Genomic DNA, 20,972 nt, shown 5'->3' with positions numbered 1-20,972 from the left:
TCATTCTGCCCTGTAGTTTTGAATCTTGGTATTTGCATTTACAAGATGTTTCTAAGATATTGAAGTGGTATGGAATTTATATCAAACAGTTGCATGTATTGTAATGGGTAGCAATAACACTAGATTTGCATGTTTGTGTGTACGGTATTCCTCGTTTCCACATGGTCAGACGTCTTTACATTTAGCACTACTTTGATTCATGTCATGAGATAGAGATCTAGTTTTACATGAGTTAACTGGTGATCTACTTTACTGCCCGTTTGACAGCAGCCCCACATTATTCATACACATGGCCATATTTTAGAATATCTTTGTCTGACTTGGAGAGCTCATCTATATACATTTTTAAATGGTCTGATAGGCCCACTATAACTGAGCCCTAGCTTGAGTTCCTATGTGAATTTGATTGTTTATTCAATTACCCCGTAGACAAAGTAATATTGTCTTTGTCAGAAAATGTTTCACATTGTGGCATTAACACTTACATTGTTCTGATCTGCAATATAACAGCAGCAACTACAATTATACCAAACATAGACCTATTACATCACATTGAGTGCTTTTAAGATTTGTATTTTAGTCAACATAAACAGTAACCCCTCTGGTGTGTTCACAGTCCTAGAAGTATCCTATAGCCAGTTTATAACTGTGAAGGGACATCCAGACCATGTCTTTTCAATTACACATGAGTGCTAATTGTTATAGCTTCCTCTATAGCCCTCAAACTCAACCCTGGACCTCGAAGCCAGTTCCACTGCATTCCCCTCTAATCATGAACTGATTTAGACCAAGGACACTAATTGTTTCCTTTAAATTAAGACATAGACAACCAGGTGAGGTTGAATACCCCTGCTCTATAGGATGCTTTTATAAGCAATGTATTATCCAATGGTGTATTTTTTTTTTTACGGACTGGAACTATAACAAAGCATGTCTGATCAGGCTTCATCCAATTATGGAAGTAAATATAAACATCAGAGATAATTCACCAACCATGTGATGTTACGGTGTACTATGGATAAATGTTAAAATTGGTCAGTAATAATATATTATCAATAGAGAATATATACTGTGGCTCCAAAAACCTCAGCGCAGTGACTGAATGGATATGGAAGTGTGGAAGAACAAGATAGGCCTCTAAAAGGCTTGTTAGACAAAGGGTCAATTAAGTTGTCAATTTCTGTTGCAGCAATTATGCTCTGTTTGGTGTGAAAATAGATTTTTGTCTTACTAAGCAGTCACTGGCACCTAACACTTATTTTTGGACTGTTCCTTACCTTTAGCTGTCATCACCATGTCATGAGATGCATATTTGCATTTTTTTTAAACTATTAATGAAGATGATGTTCTATCGTTTCCACATTATAGCAGCCGGACAGATTTCCACCCAACATCACACAGGCAGTATAGTTCTTTACACTGTACGTTTCAGTTTAAAAAACAACAACTATTAGTTACCACCACATTGAGCATATTTACTTATCATTTCAGGGTGATGGTTTGAGTTTGTAGTTACATTGAAAAAAACAACAATAAAACTTATATTCCTGCATTCGCTATTCAAAACTATATAAAATTTGCTTTAAAACTAACTCTATCCATGAAATGCTGGTGTTTTTAATGAGTTTTCTCTAGAGTATGTCAACTGCGATGCTGTTAGCGCATTCAGTGCATATTGTTTGCTCAGTACTGTTACTATATGTGTGTTTATTCCACCATCACTCCCAAACAGTGTAGGATTAATAATCCCTGTGGTATTTCATCAGAATTGTCTGGCTGTAAAGTTTAATCATCTTTACCAGAGGTGGCTCACTCCTTCCACCACTCCCTCTCTCGGATCACTCTCACTCCCCACTGGACTAAGAGTGGGCTTCATGCTTCAGATCCCTCTTGTCCTATTTGATGTCGCTTCCTTGGCCCCATGGCTCATTATGGCATTGTTTTTATACACTCACAACACAAGCAGGTGGGAGCCTGCAATGCACTGGGCTTTATGACTGGGAAAGGTTGTTTTGAATTTGTTTCGTCATTTGAGGTGTGTGTGTGTATGGGGGGGACACTTTTTGAGGACAAAGGGCTGGATGCACTAATGGTCAGTACTCCACTGCTGATCTGATCCACTCACTAAATGAGACAGTGAATTTACCTGAGATTCTAAATTACTTTCCAAATTGCACCTCAAGCGTGAAAGTGCTGTGCTATTGACAATTTGCATGTCAAAGTCACACACCACCTGCAGTGTAAAATATTATGTGGATTCCAAGGTCTAAAATGTCTAAGTGCTATTTGCTTCAGTTTTTGAACTTACAAACCATATGGCTATTAGCTCCAATTGGCTTATGGGCAGCATTCTTGATATCAGCCTCCTGTTATATCAAATTCAGAATAGCTTATTTTGCTCATGCGGAGTAGTCATTCACCTAGGCGACATTTATTGGGGGAAATGTTGAATGTGAATTTCATTTCAAACTGGTTAGATGGGGTGGGTAGGGAAGAACCGGGATACAAGTAGTACTTAGTTATTTTCCTAATTACTCAGAGATCAATTAAAAAATAAATAAATCGTTATTTAACCTTTATTTAACTAGGGAAGTCAGTTAAGAACAAATTCTTTATTTACAATGACGGCCTACCCTGGTCAAACCCGGACGACCCTGGGCCAATTGTGCGCCGCCCAATGGGACTCCCAATCACGGCCGGATGTGATACAGCCTTAGACCGCTGCACCACTCGGGGGCCCAATAGAGCTAAAGACACCGTATTTTATTACAAATATCATATATATGTCATATTCCATTAGCAACTGTAATTACTTTTCTTGGGTAAATTAGTTGAAATTAAATAGACAGAGAACAGAACTACCGCAATGTCAATTTTGTACCTGCCGGTGGGAGTAAAATAGCCTTGGGACAGAAATAACATTTGGCGAGAAGTGCACAAAAGTCTTATCTTCATGTTTCTGGTTTGTTATGGTCTTTACTTTCAACAAATGTACTGTCAGCCATCATTTCATGTTGGTGCCGATTTGAATAATTAATGCTGTAGGTTAGAAATGTATGAAAATTAACCATCAACATAGCAATGCTGCACAACCACAATATTTTGCCTTACAATATTAATCTGACTAAAATTGATCACATAATAGCTACATTAACCATCATTTTCTCATCTCACTTTAATGGGAATGTAGTAGGATATGTTTTTCACCATTTTCAATGACTGTTCATGCTTAGATCTACCAATCAGGTGCACTCCAGCTGTCCTTGTCATGCACACTCCTCGTGTCTTGATAGAATAAACGTCTTTATTCTCTTTACAAACGGCAAACATATCATGCTTATCACATTTCCATGGCTTGACATAAGGTAATTGACCCCCAGAATCATAAAGATATATATTTTAACCACTAACCTGTCGATAAAAGCTTATGTGAGAAGCTGAGCCATCAAGTGAATTGATTAAGGCATAATTCTAATGATGTCATATACAATTTTCAAACATTCAGTCAGTCAGTCAGTTCATGTTTTGTTAACATAATAAAAGCAATATGAACTAGAGGAGACAATGGCCTGTGCTTGAACGTTTATTTTATTTGATTCCAAGTCATTAGTTTACAGTATGTTAGTTTCTTCCCAACCGTCTCCCCTGTAGCTTCTCCCAGGCTAACACCCAAGACTTGAAGCCTATGCTGTCATTTAGTCACTAGATGGGTTAAGAAAATGACATATGTTTGGAACCTTAAATAACTAAACACAACTCTACAACCAAAAAACACTTTCTGGTCCGTTTTTTACTTACATCGCTCATAACCACATTTTGTTGATGACTCTGCGAAACATGGTGGGACTAGGCTGTTTCTTTGCAGTGAGCTCATCCTCCACATTAGGAACGTGCTGACTTGACTACATCATTCTAGCTTCTGTGTTATCTGAGAAAATGGGCGTGTTACTTTCGTCACGTGTTACTTTCGTCCCGACTCTCCCTGACAAAGGACATCCGCATTGATTCAGTAGAATTCTGTGGTTACAAGTCTTTGACAGTGAGGCTGAACGGTAATTTCAGAGGAGTAAGATTCTTTCCAATATAAAATTACATACTTTTTTAATCCTTGATGATTTTAACAATACAATTTATAAGTGGAGATGTTTTGCCTAATAGAGTTTTATGAATAGTCAAAATGGTCAGAACCAGTCTGAAATACAATTATTCAGCTTTTCTGATAATTTCTGTTTACCCCTGCCTTGCCATGCCTGCCCTATACATTCACAGGAATACTCCATGTTGACATCCACAGGATATGCCATCAACATATGAATGTCTTGCAGTATTGCCACCTATCCTAAATGCACTTCTCATTTTGGAATTCCAAGAATTCTAACTATTTCCCTGAAATGTTTATTGCAAAAGTGGATAATATCAACAACAACAAAAAATCCGGAGGTCTTTGCTGATTTCTTTTGATTTTCCCATGTCAAGCAAAGAGGCAGTGAGTTTGAAGGTAGGCCTTGAAATACATCCACAGGTACACCTCCAATTAACTCAAATTATGTCAATTAGCCTATCAGAAGCTTCTAAAGCCATCATTTTCTGGAATTTTCCAAGCTGTTTAAAGGCACAGTCAACTTAGTGCATGTAAACTTCTGACCCACTGGAATTGTAATACAGTGGAAAATAAGTGAAATAATCTGTCTGTAAACAATTGTTGGAAAAATGACTTGTGCCATGCACAAAGTAGATGTCCTAACCGTCTTTCCAAAACTATAGATTGTTAACAAGAAATTTGTGGAGTGGTTGAAAAGCGAGTTTTAATGACTCCAACCTAAGTGTATGTAACCTTCCGACTTCAACTATATATAGTCATGTCAAATTAAATATTAAGCCACTGATAGCTGTTCAGAGGTAACTATGACAAAACTGAGCCTTGTGCTTTATTCCCTTACAGCTGGCCTCTCTTGCTCTAGATTCTGACCGAGAGTCAGTGGGCATTTAGCATACTGAAGATACTGTAGAGATGACTGTTTTGGTGATTGGTTATAAGCTTTGTCCTTGCCTTTTTTATATAGAGCCTTGACATCTTACATTATGTGTTTTTGAATTATAGTTATGTCTGTACACACTGTCCAATCTCTTCCTGTGCTCACGGCTGCAGTAGAGCACCCCTCTTTCCCCCCTGGCCCTGGCACTGCTGTTCTCACCTTTCCCACACTCTCTCATCATCACACCCTCTGTCCAGCTCTTATGGGAGATCAGACAAATTCTGATCTCACTTAGAAACTGTGAATCTGAGGGAGAAAAGTGAAAATTATTCAATAAATCTGTATCTGTTAATAAAATACAATTTTGGTTAAATGCATTTGAATTAAATCAGCATCCCTTTTGATTTAAACAAAACTTTAATTTAAGAAGTGGTCAGAAAGGGAATGTTTGGACCTGAATGCCCAAACATTCAGGAGATAAAGATGCTCAAAGTTGAGCCATTTTGCATACTTTACCATACCATGAGACATCCATGTCTTCATCCCTGGAAAATAAGTTTGATATAATTTAAAAGCTCACACACAGTGTTGTCAATAAATTGTATTATTTAAAAAAAATATATATATAAAGGAATACAAATTGTAATTTACAAACCTTTAACATAAATGATCGAAAACACGTAAACTATGATTTTTTTCCTTCTCCATATTTGCATATGTTGTATCTTACACTCTATTTCACATCATCTGAGGTTTTGTGTTGTGCCCACCATCGGTTAAGACACGACATGCTCTTGAATACAGATTGGGTGTCATTTCAATCATAGAAATATAATTCATAGAATGGACCTATCTCTTCAGACCATTGCAATGTAGCTGGTACACTATAGACATTTAAATTTAATTGACATTTTAACAACTAATTAATTACTATACCACAGATCCACCCGTTGTATGTCAACTTAAATGGTCAAGTCTATTCTATTATCTATATTGCTATGATTTAAATAGGTTTCCTATGGATTGACAATAACATTTAAAACAACAGATATACCCATTCAAGTCAACATTCTCTGATGTGTGGACCTCCAACCATCTTTGTGGTATCATTTGAAAGTTGACATTTTATTTGTATTCCCCATTTTAGTACATTTATCAGCCAATACATAGCACCCACCTTGTATTCAAGAGCATGTTATGTCAAAACCGATGGCAGGCACAACACAAAAACCTTAGATGATGTAAAATAGGGTCTAAGCTACAACATATGTGAATATGAATTTTACACTTTTCTAGATAATTGAATTGTTAAAATGTCATTTTTTAAATAAAATAAATACAATTCTCTAGAAATTATCTTATAGTTTGACAACCCTGTTTGTAAGCTTTTTAATTATATCAGTCTCAACCGTTTATCCTTTCCAGTGGTGAAGACATGGATGTTTCATGGTATGGTGGGGTATGCAAAATGGGTCAACTTTGAAGACAATGGAAAAGTTTGTGGTCATATGCACATCCTTAAAAAACATAGGTGCTGGGCTAATAAAGAATAATAGTAAATAACAAGAAGGCCTGCACACTCTTTAAGCTCCCAATTCACCACTTTATTGCCTATGTTTCGATTTGAAACTAATCTTCGCCAGGTCAAACAAAAAAAACTGAAGAAGATCAGTTTCGGATCGAAACATAGTCAATAAAGCAGTGAATTGGGAGCTTAAAGGGTGTGCGGGCCTTCTTGTTCTTTACTACACCTCTACAATGGGCAAATATGTATGGAAGGTTTCGTTCAAGTCAAAAGGGGTGATTCAATTCAAATGGATTTACCCTTTTCACTATTTCTATAGAACCACACGAATAGCTGATGCACTTGATGGTAGTAGTATTGCACCTGAGGCCTCAATGTGAGGAGTCCTATAGAATGCCATCCAGAGGCAATCACGTTTCATTTTGATCATGGACTATGGTCCAGATCGGGTGTCAGCTTCTGTGTGAGGTATTGGTCATTTTGCCCCTTCTAAGTCAGTGGCTTATAGCTAACCATGTTTATTTTTAGCAGAAGATCAACGTGCTTATGTGACGTGCCTTGCATAATGTTAATTTCATCAGAGCAATTGCTCTGTGTTTTTCAATTATCATGTGGACAATGAAGCTCTGCAATTATACTATGATAGTTTTGATGAATTTGAATATTTTAGACAAGTCCACTAGTCCATTCTCAATGGGTTAACCCCTATAGAAAAAAATACAGGCCTCAAACATTAGGTTCATGGTCACTTCATGGTCCTGTATGGCTCAGTTGGTAGAACATTGCGCTTGCACTGCCAGGGTTGTGGGTATGATTCCCGGGCCCACCCATATGTAAAATGTATGCACGCATGACTGACTGACTGTAAGTCACTTTGGATAAAAGTGTTTGGTAAATAGCATATATTATATAACTTTTGTTAAAATGGCAGGAAACGGCTTATCAGAGTGTATATAGTGGCAATAGAGAGAGGTAGAAGATAATAGGAACGCATATACTTATTGAATGATGCTGTTGACTAATTCTGTACTGTTTGTGTATATGTTTTTGTTGTTTTCTAAAAGCCTTTACTATATTCCTAAAGGTTTGAGGGTGGCAGCGACCACATGTACCCCATGGAGTTCTTCTTCCCACCCCAGAGGACCTGTCTGATCTGTGCAGAAGAGGCATCTGGCTGCCACTATGGAGCACTCACCTGTGGCAGCTGCAAAGTGTTCTTCAAGAGAGCCGCAGAAGGTAAGACTTGATGAAGTAATATGCCGTTGCACCTCTCCACACAGAAGACAGAGCAGAGCATTAATGGTGGAAATGGGATCCATATGTCAGAGCCACCTCTCATGCTTTTTGGAAATAATGTCTTTATGTATTACACTGAACAAAAACATACAGTGCATTCAGAAAGTATTCAGATCCCTTGACTTTTTTCACATTTTGATACATTACAGCCTTATTCTAAAGTTGATTTTCTTTAAATAAAAAAATCATCAATCTACACACAATACCCCATAATGACAAAGTAAAAACAGGTTTTGAATTTTTTGCAAATTTTTAACATATATACTGTATATATATATATATATATATATATATATATATATATATATATATATATATATATATATATATATATATATTAAAAAAAAAATAATTACATAAGTATTTAAACTCTTTGATATGAGACTCAAAATTGAGCTCAGGTACATCCTGCATTTGACAGTGCATGTCAGAGCAAAAACCAAGCCATGAGGTCGAAAGAATTGTCCGTAGAGCTCAGAGACAGGATTTTTTGTCAAGGCACAGATCTGGAGAAGGGTATCAAAACATTTCTGTGACATTGAAGGTCCCCAAGAACACAGTGGCCTCTGTCATTCTTAAAAGGAAGAAGTTTGGAACCACCAAGACTCTTCCTAGAGCTGGCCGCCTGGCCAAACTGAGCAATCAGGGGAGAAGGGCCTTGGTCAGGTAGGTGACCAAGAACCCGATGGTCACTCTGAAAGAGCTCCAGAGTTCCTCTGTGGTGATGGGAGAAACTTTCAGAAGGACAACCATCTCTGCAGCACTCCACCAATAAGGTCTTTATGGTAGGGTGGCCAGACTTAAGCCACTCCTCAGTAAAAGGCACATGACAGCCCGCTTGGAGTTTGCCAAAAGGCACCTAATGGACTCTCAGACCATGAGAAACAAGATTCTCTGGTCTGATGAAACCAAGATTGAACTCGTTGGCCTGAATGTCAAGCGTCACATCTGGAGGAAACCTGGCACCATCCCTACAGTGAAGCATGGTGGTGGCAGCATCATGCTGTGGGGATGTTTATCAGCGGCAGGGACTTTGAGACTAGTCAGGATCGGCTTATGGTAGAGAAATTAACATTAAATTATCTAACAACAGCTCTGGTGGACATTCCTGCAGTCAGTATGCCAATTGTATGCTCCCTCAAAACTTGAGACGTCTGTGGCATTGTGTTGAGTGACAAAACTGCACATTTTAGATTGGCCTTTTATTCTCCCTAGGACAAGGTCCACCTCTGTAATGATCATGCTGTTTAATCAGCTTATTGATATGCCACATCTGTCAGGTGGATAGATTTACTTGGCAAAGGAGAAATGCTCACTAACAAGAAAGTAAACAAATTTGTGCACCAAATTTGAGAGGAATAAGCTTTTTGTGCGTGTGGAACATTTCTGGGATGTTTTCTGAAACTTGAGACCAACACTTTTACATGTTGCGTTTATATTTTTGTTCAGTATAGATGTAAATCATGTCATGAGGAAAATTGTTAAATGTATTTCAACGGAAAATTCTCATGGTCCATAGTATGGTTGATTTGGAATATGTCAACAGAAATCTATGTAATTTTTTACAAAACTGCCTAAAGTTACATTCATCCTAGCCTACCCCTCTGGGAAATCAGATTTAAACACAAACATTCTGAGCTACCAAGGCAAGTTAATCAGGCTTTTACTGACAATTATATCTAATCCATTACTATTTCAGTACAATGGCAGTTTTGGATGCAAAATATTTTTGGATGCAATATGGTTTCTCTTTAATTGACAATGCTCTGCCATAAAAATAACAGAAAACACCAGCTAAAATGCTGCCTTCCTGCTCCTAGGTATTCATTTGTTTTGTTCAGTATTTTCCTTTCTTAATTGAACTGTGAGTGCATAACTGCCATCAAACCATGCCATGTAAAATTATAGATTTGATTATTTCAATGTGCTACTTATAGAGCATGTCAATGTACTCTTCAACAAAAGTGTGTACACTGAGGAGATTTTATAGTCTAAGCTCCTGCTTTTTATGATCATCACACTGGACATGATAAGCAAGAGAGCAAAATGTATAACTGTTCCGGCTGTAATCATTCATGATGTAACTAACAACCATGTTACAACTTACAACCATGACGTACGTACCTTTCTTAATCATTCAAAGTAGAATTCCGTATTCTAATGCTTATCTTTGTTTGCATCTTTGTTAGGGAAACAGAAATACCTGTGTGCCAGCAGAAATGACTGCACCATCGATAAGCTGAGGAGGAAGAACTGCCCATCATGTCGACTGAGGAGGTGTTTTGAAGCTGGGATGACCCTCGGAAGTAAATACAACTATTATGTCAATTTCTTAAGTCAATGAGAAATAATTAAAGTACTTAGCCATCCATCCACCCACCCACTGATCGATAATCATGGACAAAGGTTTGTGAATGTACAGTTACATACACTCACCAGCCAGTTTATTAGGTACACCACCCCGTTCACGAAAACATATCGCTCCTACAGACAGTGAGTCACATGGCTGTGGGTTGCTATATAAAGAAGGCAGACAGGCATTGAAGCATTCAGTTACTGTTCAATTGAATGTTAGAATGGGCAAAATAATTATCGTCGGTGCCGGGGGCGCCGGATCCAGTATCTTAGAAACAGCCGCCCTCCTAGGCTTTTCACGCCCGACAGTGTCTAGGGTTTACCGAGAACGGTGCGACAAACAAAAACATTCAGTCAGCGAAAACAGCTTGTTGATGAGAGAGGTCAAAGGAGAATAGCAAGAATCGTGCAAGATAACAGGCGGCCTACAAACAGACAAATAATGGCGCAGTACAACAGTGGTGTGCAGAACAGCATCTCGGAACACACAACTCGTCGATCCTTGTCACGGATGGGCTATTGCAGCAGACAACCTCTCATATCAGCTAAAAACAAGAAGAAGCGGCTCCAATGCTAGACAATTGAGGAGTGGAAAAACATCGACTTGAACATTACAGCGAGTTCAGTTTACTTGTGTGGCCTGCACAGTCCCCAGACCTCAACCCAATAGCATAGCTGCGGGAAGTAGGGGTGCTGAGGGAACTGAAAAAATACAATAAAAATAGTCCACTTGGCCTTTATTATTCCCCACAGCGCCCCCACCCAGCGGCCATGCCCAATAGAGTATCTTTGGGATGAGATGGAGCATGAATGTACCACTGTCCAATCTACAGCAACTGCGTGATGCCATCGCATCAACATGGAACACATTCCTGTGGAATGTTTCCGACACCTTGTAAAATGTCTCCAATAATTCAAGCGGTTCTGGAGGCAAAGGGTGTCCGACCCGGTACTAGATGGCTCTACCTAATAAACTGGCCAGTGAGTGAATATGGGCCATTCTACAGAAGTGGTGCAAATTGGGGGTTGAAAAAAAAGCTCATTTGTATCCTATTTTTCCCCAAACTTTCAGCACATGTCTTCCAACATACAGTGCCTTCAGAAAGTATTCACACCCCTGACTTTTTCTACATTTTGTTATGTTATAGCCTGAATTTAAAATGGATTAAATTGAGATTTTTGTCTCTGGCCTACACACAATACCCCATAATGTCAAAGTGGAATAACTTATTATTCTTTTTAACAAATTCATAAAAAAAGAAAAGCTGAAATGTTTTGAGTCAATAAGTACCCGAGTATTCCTTTGTTATGGCAAGCCTAAATAAGTTCAGGAGTAAGAATTTGCTTAACAAGTCACATAATAAGTGGCATGGACTCACTTTGTGTGCAATAGTACATTTTAACATGATTTTTTCATCTCTGTACCCCACAAATACAATTATCTGTAAGGTCCCTCAGTCGAGCAGTACATTTCAAACACAGATACATCCACAAACTCCAGGGAGGTTTTCCAATGCTTCGCAAAGAAGGGCACCAATGGGTACAAATAAAAAAAGCCAACATTGAATATCCCTTTGAGCATGGTGAAGCTTTTAATTACACTATGGATGGTGTATCAATACACACAGTCACTACAAAGGTACAGGCGTCCTTCTTAACTCAGTTGACAGAGAGGATGCAAACTGCTCAGGGACTTCACCATTAGGCCAATGGTGACTATAAAACAGTTACAGAGTTTAATGGCTGTGATAGGAGAAAACTGAGGATGGATCAACAACATTGTAGTTATAGTACTCCACAATACTAACCAAATTTACAGAGTGAAAAGAAGGAAGCCTGTACAGAATACAAATATTGCAAAACATGCATTCTGTTTGCAACAAGGCACTAAAGTAATACTGCACAAAAATGTGGCAAAGCAATTAAAGTTTTGTCCTGAATACAAAGTGTTATGTTTGGGGCAAATCCAATACAACACCTTACTGTGTACCACTCTCCATATTTTCAAGCATAGTGGTGGTTGCATCATGTTATGAGTGTGCTTGTAATCGTTAAGGACTGGGGAGTTTTTCAGGATAAAAAATAAACGGATTGGAGCTAAGCACAGGCAAAAAAGCAGAGGAAAACCTGGTTCAGTCTACTTTCCACCAGACACTGGGAGATGACTCTACCTTTCAGCATATTTTAAATATTTACCTGAATTCCTTACTACTCCACAAAATTTGTCCCTACCGAAACATAGTAAAAAAGTTGCAATAAAGGGAGAACCAGTTTTGATTAACCTTCTATTACAGATACTTTTTTGAAATTGAATTTTCATACAAAATTAACAAAATAGTAAAAACATTTTTTTTTACCTGATTTTCAAAACCTAGAGAAATATAATCTCTGTTGTTCTCTGTAAAATGTTTAATGTTGATTGTATGAATCTGAAACTTGTTTATCGATTGAATTAGTTATGCATCTAATTAATTATATTGTTAGATGTTTAAATTATTCCTGGCAAAATAAGAGGTGTTCCGGTATGAAGTGTCAATCATATAAATACATTGAGGACTCTAGATGGATGTAACTTGTTTTAGTATAGACATTGCCAAGAACAAGACCACTAGATCAAGAGTCCGTGGGCCCTTTCTTCAATTGTAAGATACTCAAGTAGAGTAAACTTGAGTACAGTACAGTAGAGTAGAGCACAGGGTACAGTAGAGCACAGTACATTAGAGTGCAGGAGAGCACAGTACATTAGAGTACAGTAGAGTAGGGTACAGTACAATATAGTACAGCACAACAAAATACAGTAGAGTACAGTGAATTACAGTACAGTATAACACATTATAGACATCCAAGTTTTGGCCAAATATATGTCAAGTTTGGGCTCTTGAAGGGTTGGAGCTCTCCTGCTGACTAAGCATCTCAATATTCTACACTTTTTCTTGAAGCGTGCATTTGTCGACTACCCACATGGTGATCCTCTGTAGCTCAGTTGGTAGAGCATGGCGAATGTGACTTTATAATGGAGATGGCCTCAATGATGCTGCCCATGCTGTCACAGACTCCATAATGGCACAGATACAAAGAGGAGATCTCTGTATATCTCTATGGTTTCATTATAGTTTCGGTTGTGGCCGTTTTGGTTTGGACAATTTTTACATATATTTTACTTTAAACTGCAAATTAAAACGGCAAAAAACAACGATTTTCCATCAATAGAATCAATGTAGGGACATAGGCGGCGCGTGAGTTTCAAGTTTGGGGAAGCTAATTTTCACCATAAAAATTCACCTTTCTAATAACGCATTCCGTATTCTCTTTACAGCAATAGCCATTTGCTTTCCAAACTATGTCTTCCCGTGATTGTGTTTTTAAATATTGTGTTATGCCTGGCTGGGCCTCTCTACTTTTCACTGACAGTCGCAACTCAACAATAATCTATTTGTTATTTGCCGTGTAAGTTGCACAAATTGGTTGCGCTGCCCTTCCTTCAAGCTGTAGGCAATGCAATTTAATAAAAAAAATTGAAAATAAGCTAATGATCCTCTGAGGCCAAATCATGCTTTAGTAGTCTATTTTGATAGATTTTATTTCTGTATAGACAGGAGTAGGCTAATTAGGCTATATATTTTTTGTCAATTTAATAAAATTTACTTTAGGGAAAGCTTCCCCTAGCCTTATGGATGAGCCGACCTATGTGTAGGGAGGTAACTTGATATCATGAGGGAATTGCTTAGACCACACTTACCGGTAGGACTAGTTATCTCACGAGCTCTGGCAGAGAAGTAGCCTATATGACCTCTTTAAAAGTATCCGAAACGTACAGTTAAACTATCCATCACCAATAAATGAAGGCTCTTCAGAGATAATAGGCTGGTTTATGCTGAGATCAACATGCTTTTATTAGCCTACTATAATCTCCTACAAAAAATAGTTTTGTGATAGGCCTTCAATTAAAACCCTAGATCCACTCCAATTCACATACTGCCCCAACAGATCCACAGATGACGCAATCTCTATTGCACTCCACACTGCCCTTTCCCACCAGGACAAAAGGAACACCTATGTGAGAATGCTGTTCATTGACTACAGCTCAGCGTTCAACACCATAGTGCCTACAAAGCTCATCACTAAGCTAAGGACCCAGGGACTAAACACCTCTCTCTGCAACTGGATCCTGGACTTCCTGACGGGATGCCCCCAGGTGGAAAGGGTAGGCAACAACACATCTGCCACGCTGATCCTCATCACTGGGGCACCTCAGGGGTGTGTGCTTAGTGTCCTCCTGTACTTCCTCTTGTACTCCCTGTTGAAGTCGTGGCCGAGCATGACTCCAACACCATCATTAAGTTTGCTGACAACAGTGGTAGGCCTGATCACCGACAACGATGAGACAGCCTATGGGGAGAAGGTCAGAGACCTGGCAGTGTGGTGCCAGGACAACAACCTCTCTCTCAATGTGAGCAAGACAAAGGAGCTGATCGTGGACTATAGGAAAAAGAGGGCCGAACAGGCCCCCATTAACATCGATGGGACTGAAGTAGAGCGGGTCGAGAGTTTCAAGTTCCTTGTTGTCCACATCACCAACGAACTATCATGGTCCAAACACACCAAGACCGTCGTGAAGAGGGCAAGACTAAAACTGTTCCCCCTCAGGTGACTGAAAAGATTTGGCATGGGTCCCCAGATCGTCAAAAAGTTCTACAGATGCACCATCGAGAGCATCCTAACCGGTTGCATCACCGCCTGGTATGGCAACTGCTCGGCATCCGACCATAAGGTGCTACAGAGGGTAATGCCTACGGCCCAGTATATCACTGGGGCCAAGTTTCCTGACATACATGACCTATATACTAGGTGGTGTCAGAGGAAAGCCCCAAAAATTGTCAAAGACTCCAGTCGCCCAAGTCATAGACTGTTCTCTCTGCTACCGCATGGCAAGCGGTACCGGAACGCCAAGTGTTGGACCAAAAGGCTCCTTAATAACCTCTTGGAAATAGGGGGCGCCCTTTTCACTTCTGGATAAAATTGTGCCCAATTTAAACGGCCTCGTACTCTGTCCTAGATCATATGATATGCATATTATTATTACTATTGGATAGAAAACACTCTGAAGTTTCTAAAACTGTTTGAATTATATCTGTGAGTAAAACAGAACTCATTTGGCAGGCAGACTTCCAAACAGGAAGTGAAAATTCTGAAATGGGTCTCTGTGAAAGGCTTCGCCTATTCAATTGTCTTGTATTTATGGATCTGTATGCACTTCATACGCCTTCCACTAGATGTCAACAGGCAGTAGAACGTGGAATGAAGTGTCTAGCCTTCTCTGGGACCGGATGGGAGTCGTTGGAGTGAGAGGTCAGCCATATTGGCAGTATTTGGCTACGCACTTAGGGCTTGTCATATCTTGTCTGCAATGCGTTAGGTAGACACGAAGAAATGCTCCGTCTGGGACGTTATTGGATATATTTGTGAAAAACATCCTAAAGATGGATTCACAACTGAGTTTGACCAGTTTATTCGACTTTTATTATCACTTTTTGAATTTTTCGTTCATGCGTAAAATCTTCATGGACATGTGAGCTACACATGCTAGCCAAAGTTGCTAATTCGACAGAAGAAATGGACATTCTAAAACAAAACAATGACTTATTGTGGAACTAGGATTTCTGGCACTGCATTCTGATGAAAGTTCATCAAAGGTAAGGGAATATTTATGATGTTATTTCGTATTTTTGTGGACTCTTTGGACTCCAACATGGCGGAGAATGGCTGAGCGCTGTCTCAGATTATTGCATGCTGGGCTTTGTACTAAAGTTATTTTTTAAAATCTAACACAGCGGTTGCATTAAGAACCAGTGTATCTTTAATTATATGTGCAACATGTATTTTTCAGCAAAGTTTATGATGAGTTTTTCTGTTCGATTACGTGGCTGTCTAAAATTTCTCCAGACATTTTGGTGCCATTTGTGACCATGGCGGCAATGTAAAACCCCGATTTGTAGCTATAAATATGCACATTTTCGAACAAAACATAAATGTATTGTATAACATGATGTCATAAGACTGTCATCTGATGAAGTTGTTCAAAGGTTAGTGATTAATTTTATCTCTATTTGTGGGTTTTGTGAAAGCTATCTTTACGGTGAAAAATTGGCGTTGTGTTTTGGGCTATTGTGGTGAGCTAACATAAATATATGTTGTGTTTTCGCTGTAAAACATTTTAAAAATCGGACATGTTGGCTGGATTCACAAGATGTTTATCTTTAATTATGTGTACAACATGTATTTTTCATAAAAGTTTTATGATGAGTATTTCTGTATTTCACGTTGCTCTCTGTAATTATTCTGGCTGTTTTGGTGCCATTTGTGACCATGTCACAAATTTTTACATTTGTTTTACATTTGTGACCAATGTAAAACCCCGATTTGTAGCTATAAATATGCACATTTTCGAACAAAACATAAATGTATTGTATAACATGATGTCATAAGACTGTCATCTGATGAAGTTGTTCAAAGGTTAGTGATTCATTTTATCTCTATTTGTGGGTTTTGTGAAAGCTATCTTTGCGGTGAAAAAATGGCGTTGTGTGTTGGGCTATTGTGGTGAGCTAACATAAATGTATGTTGTGTTTTCGCTGTAAAACATTTTAAAAATCGGACATGTTGGCTGGATTCACAAGATGTTTATCTTTCATTTTCTCTATTGGACTTGTGATTTCATGAAATTATATTATATGATATCCCTGTGGCGCTAGGCTAGGCTATGCTAGGCTAGGCTAGGCTATCCGGGATGGGTGGTCCGTAGAGGTTTCAGCTTCTACCCCCAAGCCATAAGACTGCTGAACAACTGAACTAATCAAATTGCCACCCGGACTATTCACTTTTACAAATGACCTCGACTAACCTGTACCCCCGCATATTGACTCGGAAAGCAGTACCCCCTGTATATACAGTTGAAGTCAGAAGTTTACATACACTTAGGTTGGAGTCATTAAAACTCGTTTTTCAACCACTCCACAAATTTCTTGTTAACAAACTATAGTTTTGGCAAGTCGGTTAGGACCGATCTACTTTGTGCATGACACAATACATTTTTCCAACAATTGTTTACTGAGTTGAAGTGTATTTGGCTAAGGTGTATGTAAACTTACAACTTCAACTGTAGCCTCGTTATTGTTATGTACAGTTGAAGTCGGAAGTTTACATACACCTTAGCCAAATACATTTAAACTCAGTTTTTCACAATTCCTGACGCTTTTTCAGTTCTGCCTACAAATGTTCTATAGGATTGAAGTCAGGGCTTTGCGATGGCCACTCCAATACCCTAACTTTGTTGTCCTTAAGCCATTTTGCCACAACTTCGGAAGTATGCTTGGGGTCATTGTCCATTTAAAAGACCCATTTGCGACCAAGCTTCCTTAACTTCCTGACTGATGTCTTGAGGTGTTGCTTCAATATATCCACATAATTTCCCTGCCTCATGAAGCCATCTATTTTGTGAAGTGCACCAGTCCCTCCTGCAGCAAAGCCCCCCCACAACATGATGCTTCCACCCCCGTGCTTCACGGTTGGGATGGTGTTCTTCGGCTTCCCCCTTTTTCCTCCAAACATAACGATGGTCATTATGACCAGAGGACATTTCTCCAAAAAGTATGCTCTTTGTCCCTATGTGCAGTTGCAAACCGTAGTCTGGCTATTTTTGGGCGGTTTTGGAGCAGTGGCTTCTTCCTTGCTGAGTGGCCTTTCAGGTTATGTCGATATAGGACTCGTTTTACTGTGGATATAGATACATTGTACCTGTTTCCTCCAGCATCGGCCATCGGAACCCATTTAATGAAGCTCCCAACGAACAGTTCTTGTGCTGACGTTGCTTCCAGAGGCAGTTTGGAACTCGGTAGTGAGTGTTGCAACCGAGGACAGACGACTTTTACACGCTACGGGCTTCAGCACTCGGCAGCTCCATTCTGTGAGCTTGTGGGGCCTACCACTTCGCGGCTGAGCCATTGTTGCTCCTAGACGTTTCCACTTCACAATAAGAGCACTTACAGTTGACCGGGGCAGCTCTAGCAGGGCAAACATTTTACAATCTGATTGTTGGAAAGGTGGTATCCTATGACGGTGCCACGTTGAACGGCACAGAGCTCTTCAGTAAGGACATTCTACTACCAATGTTTTGTCTATGGAGATTGCATGGCTGTGTGCTCGATTTTATACACTGTCAGCAATGGGTGTGGCTGAAATAGTTAAATCCACTAATTTGAAGACTTTTTTCCACATTTTGTTACGTTACAGCCTTATTCTAAAATAGATTAAATTGTTTTTCTACCATCATCAATCTACACACAATACCCCATAATTACAAAGCAAAAACAGGTTTTTAGAATGTTTGTCAGTTTATTAAAAAAATTACAACTGAAATATCATATTTACATAAGTATTCAGAGCCTTTACTCAGTACTTTGTTGAAGCACCTTTGGAAGCGATGGAACCTCCGTCCCAGTCTCAAATCTCTGGAAGACTGAAACAGGTTTCCCTCAAGAATTTCCCTATATTTAGCGCCATACACCATTCTTTCAATTCTGACCAGTTTCCCAGTCCCTGCCGATGAAAATCATTCCCACAGCATGATGCTGCCACCACCATGCTTCACTGTGGGGATGTTGTTCTCGGGGTGATGAGAGGTTGTGGGTTTGCGCCAGACATAGCGTTTTTCTTGATGGCCAAAAACCTACATTTTAGTCTCATCTGACCAGAGTACCTTCTTCCATATGTTTGCGGAGTCTCCCACATGCCTTTTGGCAAACACCAAATGTGTTTGCTTATATTTTCTTTAAGCAATGGCATATTTCTGGCCACTCTTCTGTAAAGCCCAGCTCTGTGGAGTGTACGGCTTAAAGTGGTCCTATGGACAGATACTCCAATCTCCGCTGTGGAGCTTTACAGCTCCTTCTGGGTTATCTTTGGTCTCTTTGTTTCCTCTCTGATTAATGCTTCCTTACCTGGTCCGTGAGTTTTGGTGGGCGGCCCTCTCTTGGCAGGTTTGTTGTGATGCCATATTATTTCAATTTCTTTTATAATGGTGCTCCGTGGGATGTTCAAAGTTTCTGATATTTTTTTATAACCCAACCCTGATCCGTATTTCTCCACAACTTTGTCCCTGACATATTTGGAGAGCTCCTTGGTCTTCATGGTGCCTTCATGGTGGTGCCCCTTGCTTAGTGGTGTTGCAGACTCTGGGGCCTTTCAGAACAGGTGTGTATATATACTGAGATCATATCACACTTAGATTGTACACAGGTGGACTTTATTTAACTAATTATGTGACTTCTGACGGTAATTGGTTGCACCAGATCTTATTTAGGGGCTTCATAATACATATGCACGTACCACTTTTCCGTTTAAAATTTTTGTCAATTTATTTTAACAAGTTCTTTTTTTAATTTCACTTCACCAATTTGGACTATTTTGTGTATGTCCATTACATGAAATCCAAATAAAAATCAATTTAAATTACAGGTTGTAATGCCCCAAAATAGGAAAAATACTTTTGCAAGGCGCTGTATGCTCGCTTTGAGGCAAATAACACTGAAACATGCATGAGAATACCAGCTGTTCCGAAAGACTGTGATCATGCTCTCCGCAGCCGATGTGAGTAAGACCTTTAAACAGGTCAACATTCGTCATTTACAAAATTAACAATGTCTACACTGTATTTCTGATCAATTTGATGTTATTTTAATGGACAAAAAAAATAGCTTTTCTTTCAAAAACAAGGACATTTCTAAGTGACCCCAAAATTTGAACGGTATTGTATTTCTAAATTCTAACAAAATACACCAGTGACATCATTTAGGAGATTAAGGTTGTGAGCATAATGTTTCTAATCAGATCGACAAATATCTTCTAATGTATGTGTGTCTACGATGCCATCTTTAGAGCACAGCATTTTCTGCTCGGTTTCCAGAGCTTTGAAAGAGAGAAATGAAATAGTCTACTACAGAGGTCTGATGATGCTTCTGTTAGTAAAAGGCGTATTGTGGTGGGTCGGGTGATGTGCCATCACCTGGTGATATTGGTTGGCTTATGACACATTCATTCTACAGTCTTTTAGTGTGTATATTTCGGTAGTGACATCAAAAGGTGGGACAGCTTGTTATTGTTAAAAGATGTTTAACAATAAACAAAACTACTAATTAGATCAGTATATTTCAGTGTAATAATATAACAATTCAAGATGTTCTACTGAAATAGCAGTGTTTAAATAAATATATAAAATCATTAATAATAGTGTAAATTTTCAAACAAGAAGTTTAGGAGTTTGGGACAGCCACCTTTCAATACAAATAGGTGTATAAACAATTACTTTTGACTATATTATTTTAAAAATATGTTTGTTATTTCCTTGGATTGAATTTGAACATATCATGATGTAAATAAATGCCCTGTTTGGAGACAGTTTAAAAAAAATAGTTTTTTGGGGGTGGGACTGAAATGTGCCTCAGTTCTGTAGAATCCCCCATATACAGCATAAGACCCTCAGCACATTTCCAATTTTAGGGAATACAACTGAACTTTAGAGTTAAACTCAGCATGGATTATCTTTCAGAAATGGTCTCCTTTAGAATAAGTACCTGATTTCTTGTGAATGTTGCAACCCGTACTACACATCTTAGCCAGCTTTGTTGAATCGCTGCATCACAAAGGAGAATACTACTGCTAATCAAGCCCCTGACTGTGCCACCAGGCAATTTAGACCTATTTCATTCACTTTTCCTTAGCTGTTTGTCGTATGAGGTCTCAAAGATGGACATGTTCTGGACTAA

General features: G+C 38.9%; 1 protein-coding gene across 1 annotated transcript in view; it reads left to right on the top strand.

Annotated features, from left to right (window-relative positions):
- The first annotated feature begins 1,931 nt into the window (after positions 1–1,931).
- LOC120045090 (androgen receptor-like) overlaps positions 1,932–20,972 on the top strand; it is a 40,115-nt gene continuing 21,074 nt past the window's right edge. Inside the window, exons 1-3 of the mRNA XM_038989959.1 lie at positions 1,932–1,966; positions 7,601–7,737; positions 9,987–10,103. Of these exons, the coding sequence (XP_038845887.1) occupies positions 1,932–1,966; positions 7,601–7,737; positions 9,987–10,103 (289 nt within the window). The remainder of the gene's footprint in view (positions 1,967–7,600; positions 7,738–9,986; positions 10,104–20,972) is intronic.

This window comes from Salvelinus namaycush, chromosome 3 (genome assembly GCF_016432855.1).
Source record: "Salvelinus namaycush isolate Seneca chromosome 3, SaNama_1.0, whole genome shotgun sequence".
Lineage (NCBI taxonomy): Eukaryota > Metazoa > Chordata > Actinopteri > Salmoniformes > Salmonidae > Salvelinus > Salvelinus namaycush.
The sequence above is the reverse complement of the archived record's forward strand: the minus strand, read 5'-3'. Positions and strand labels throughout refer to the sequence as shown.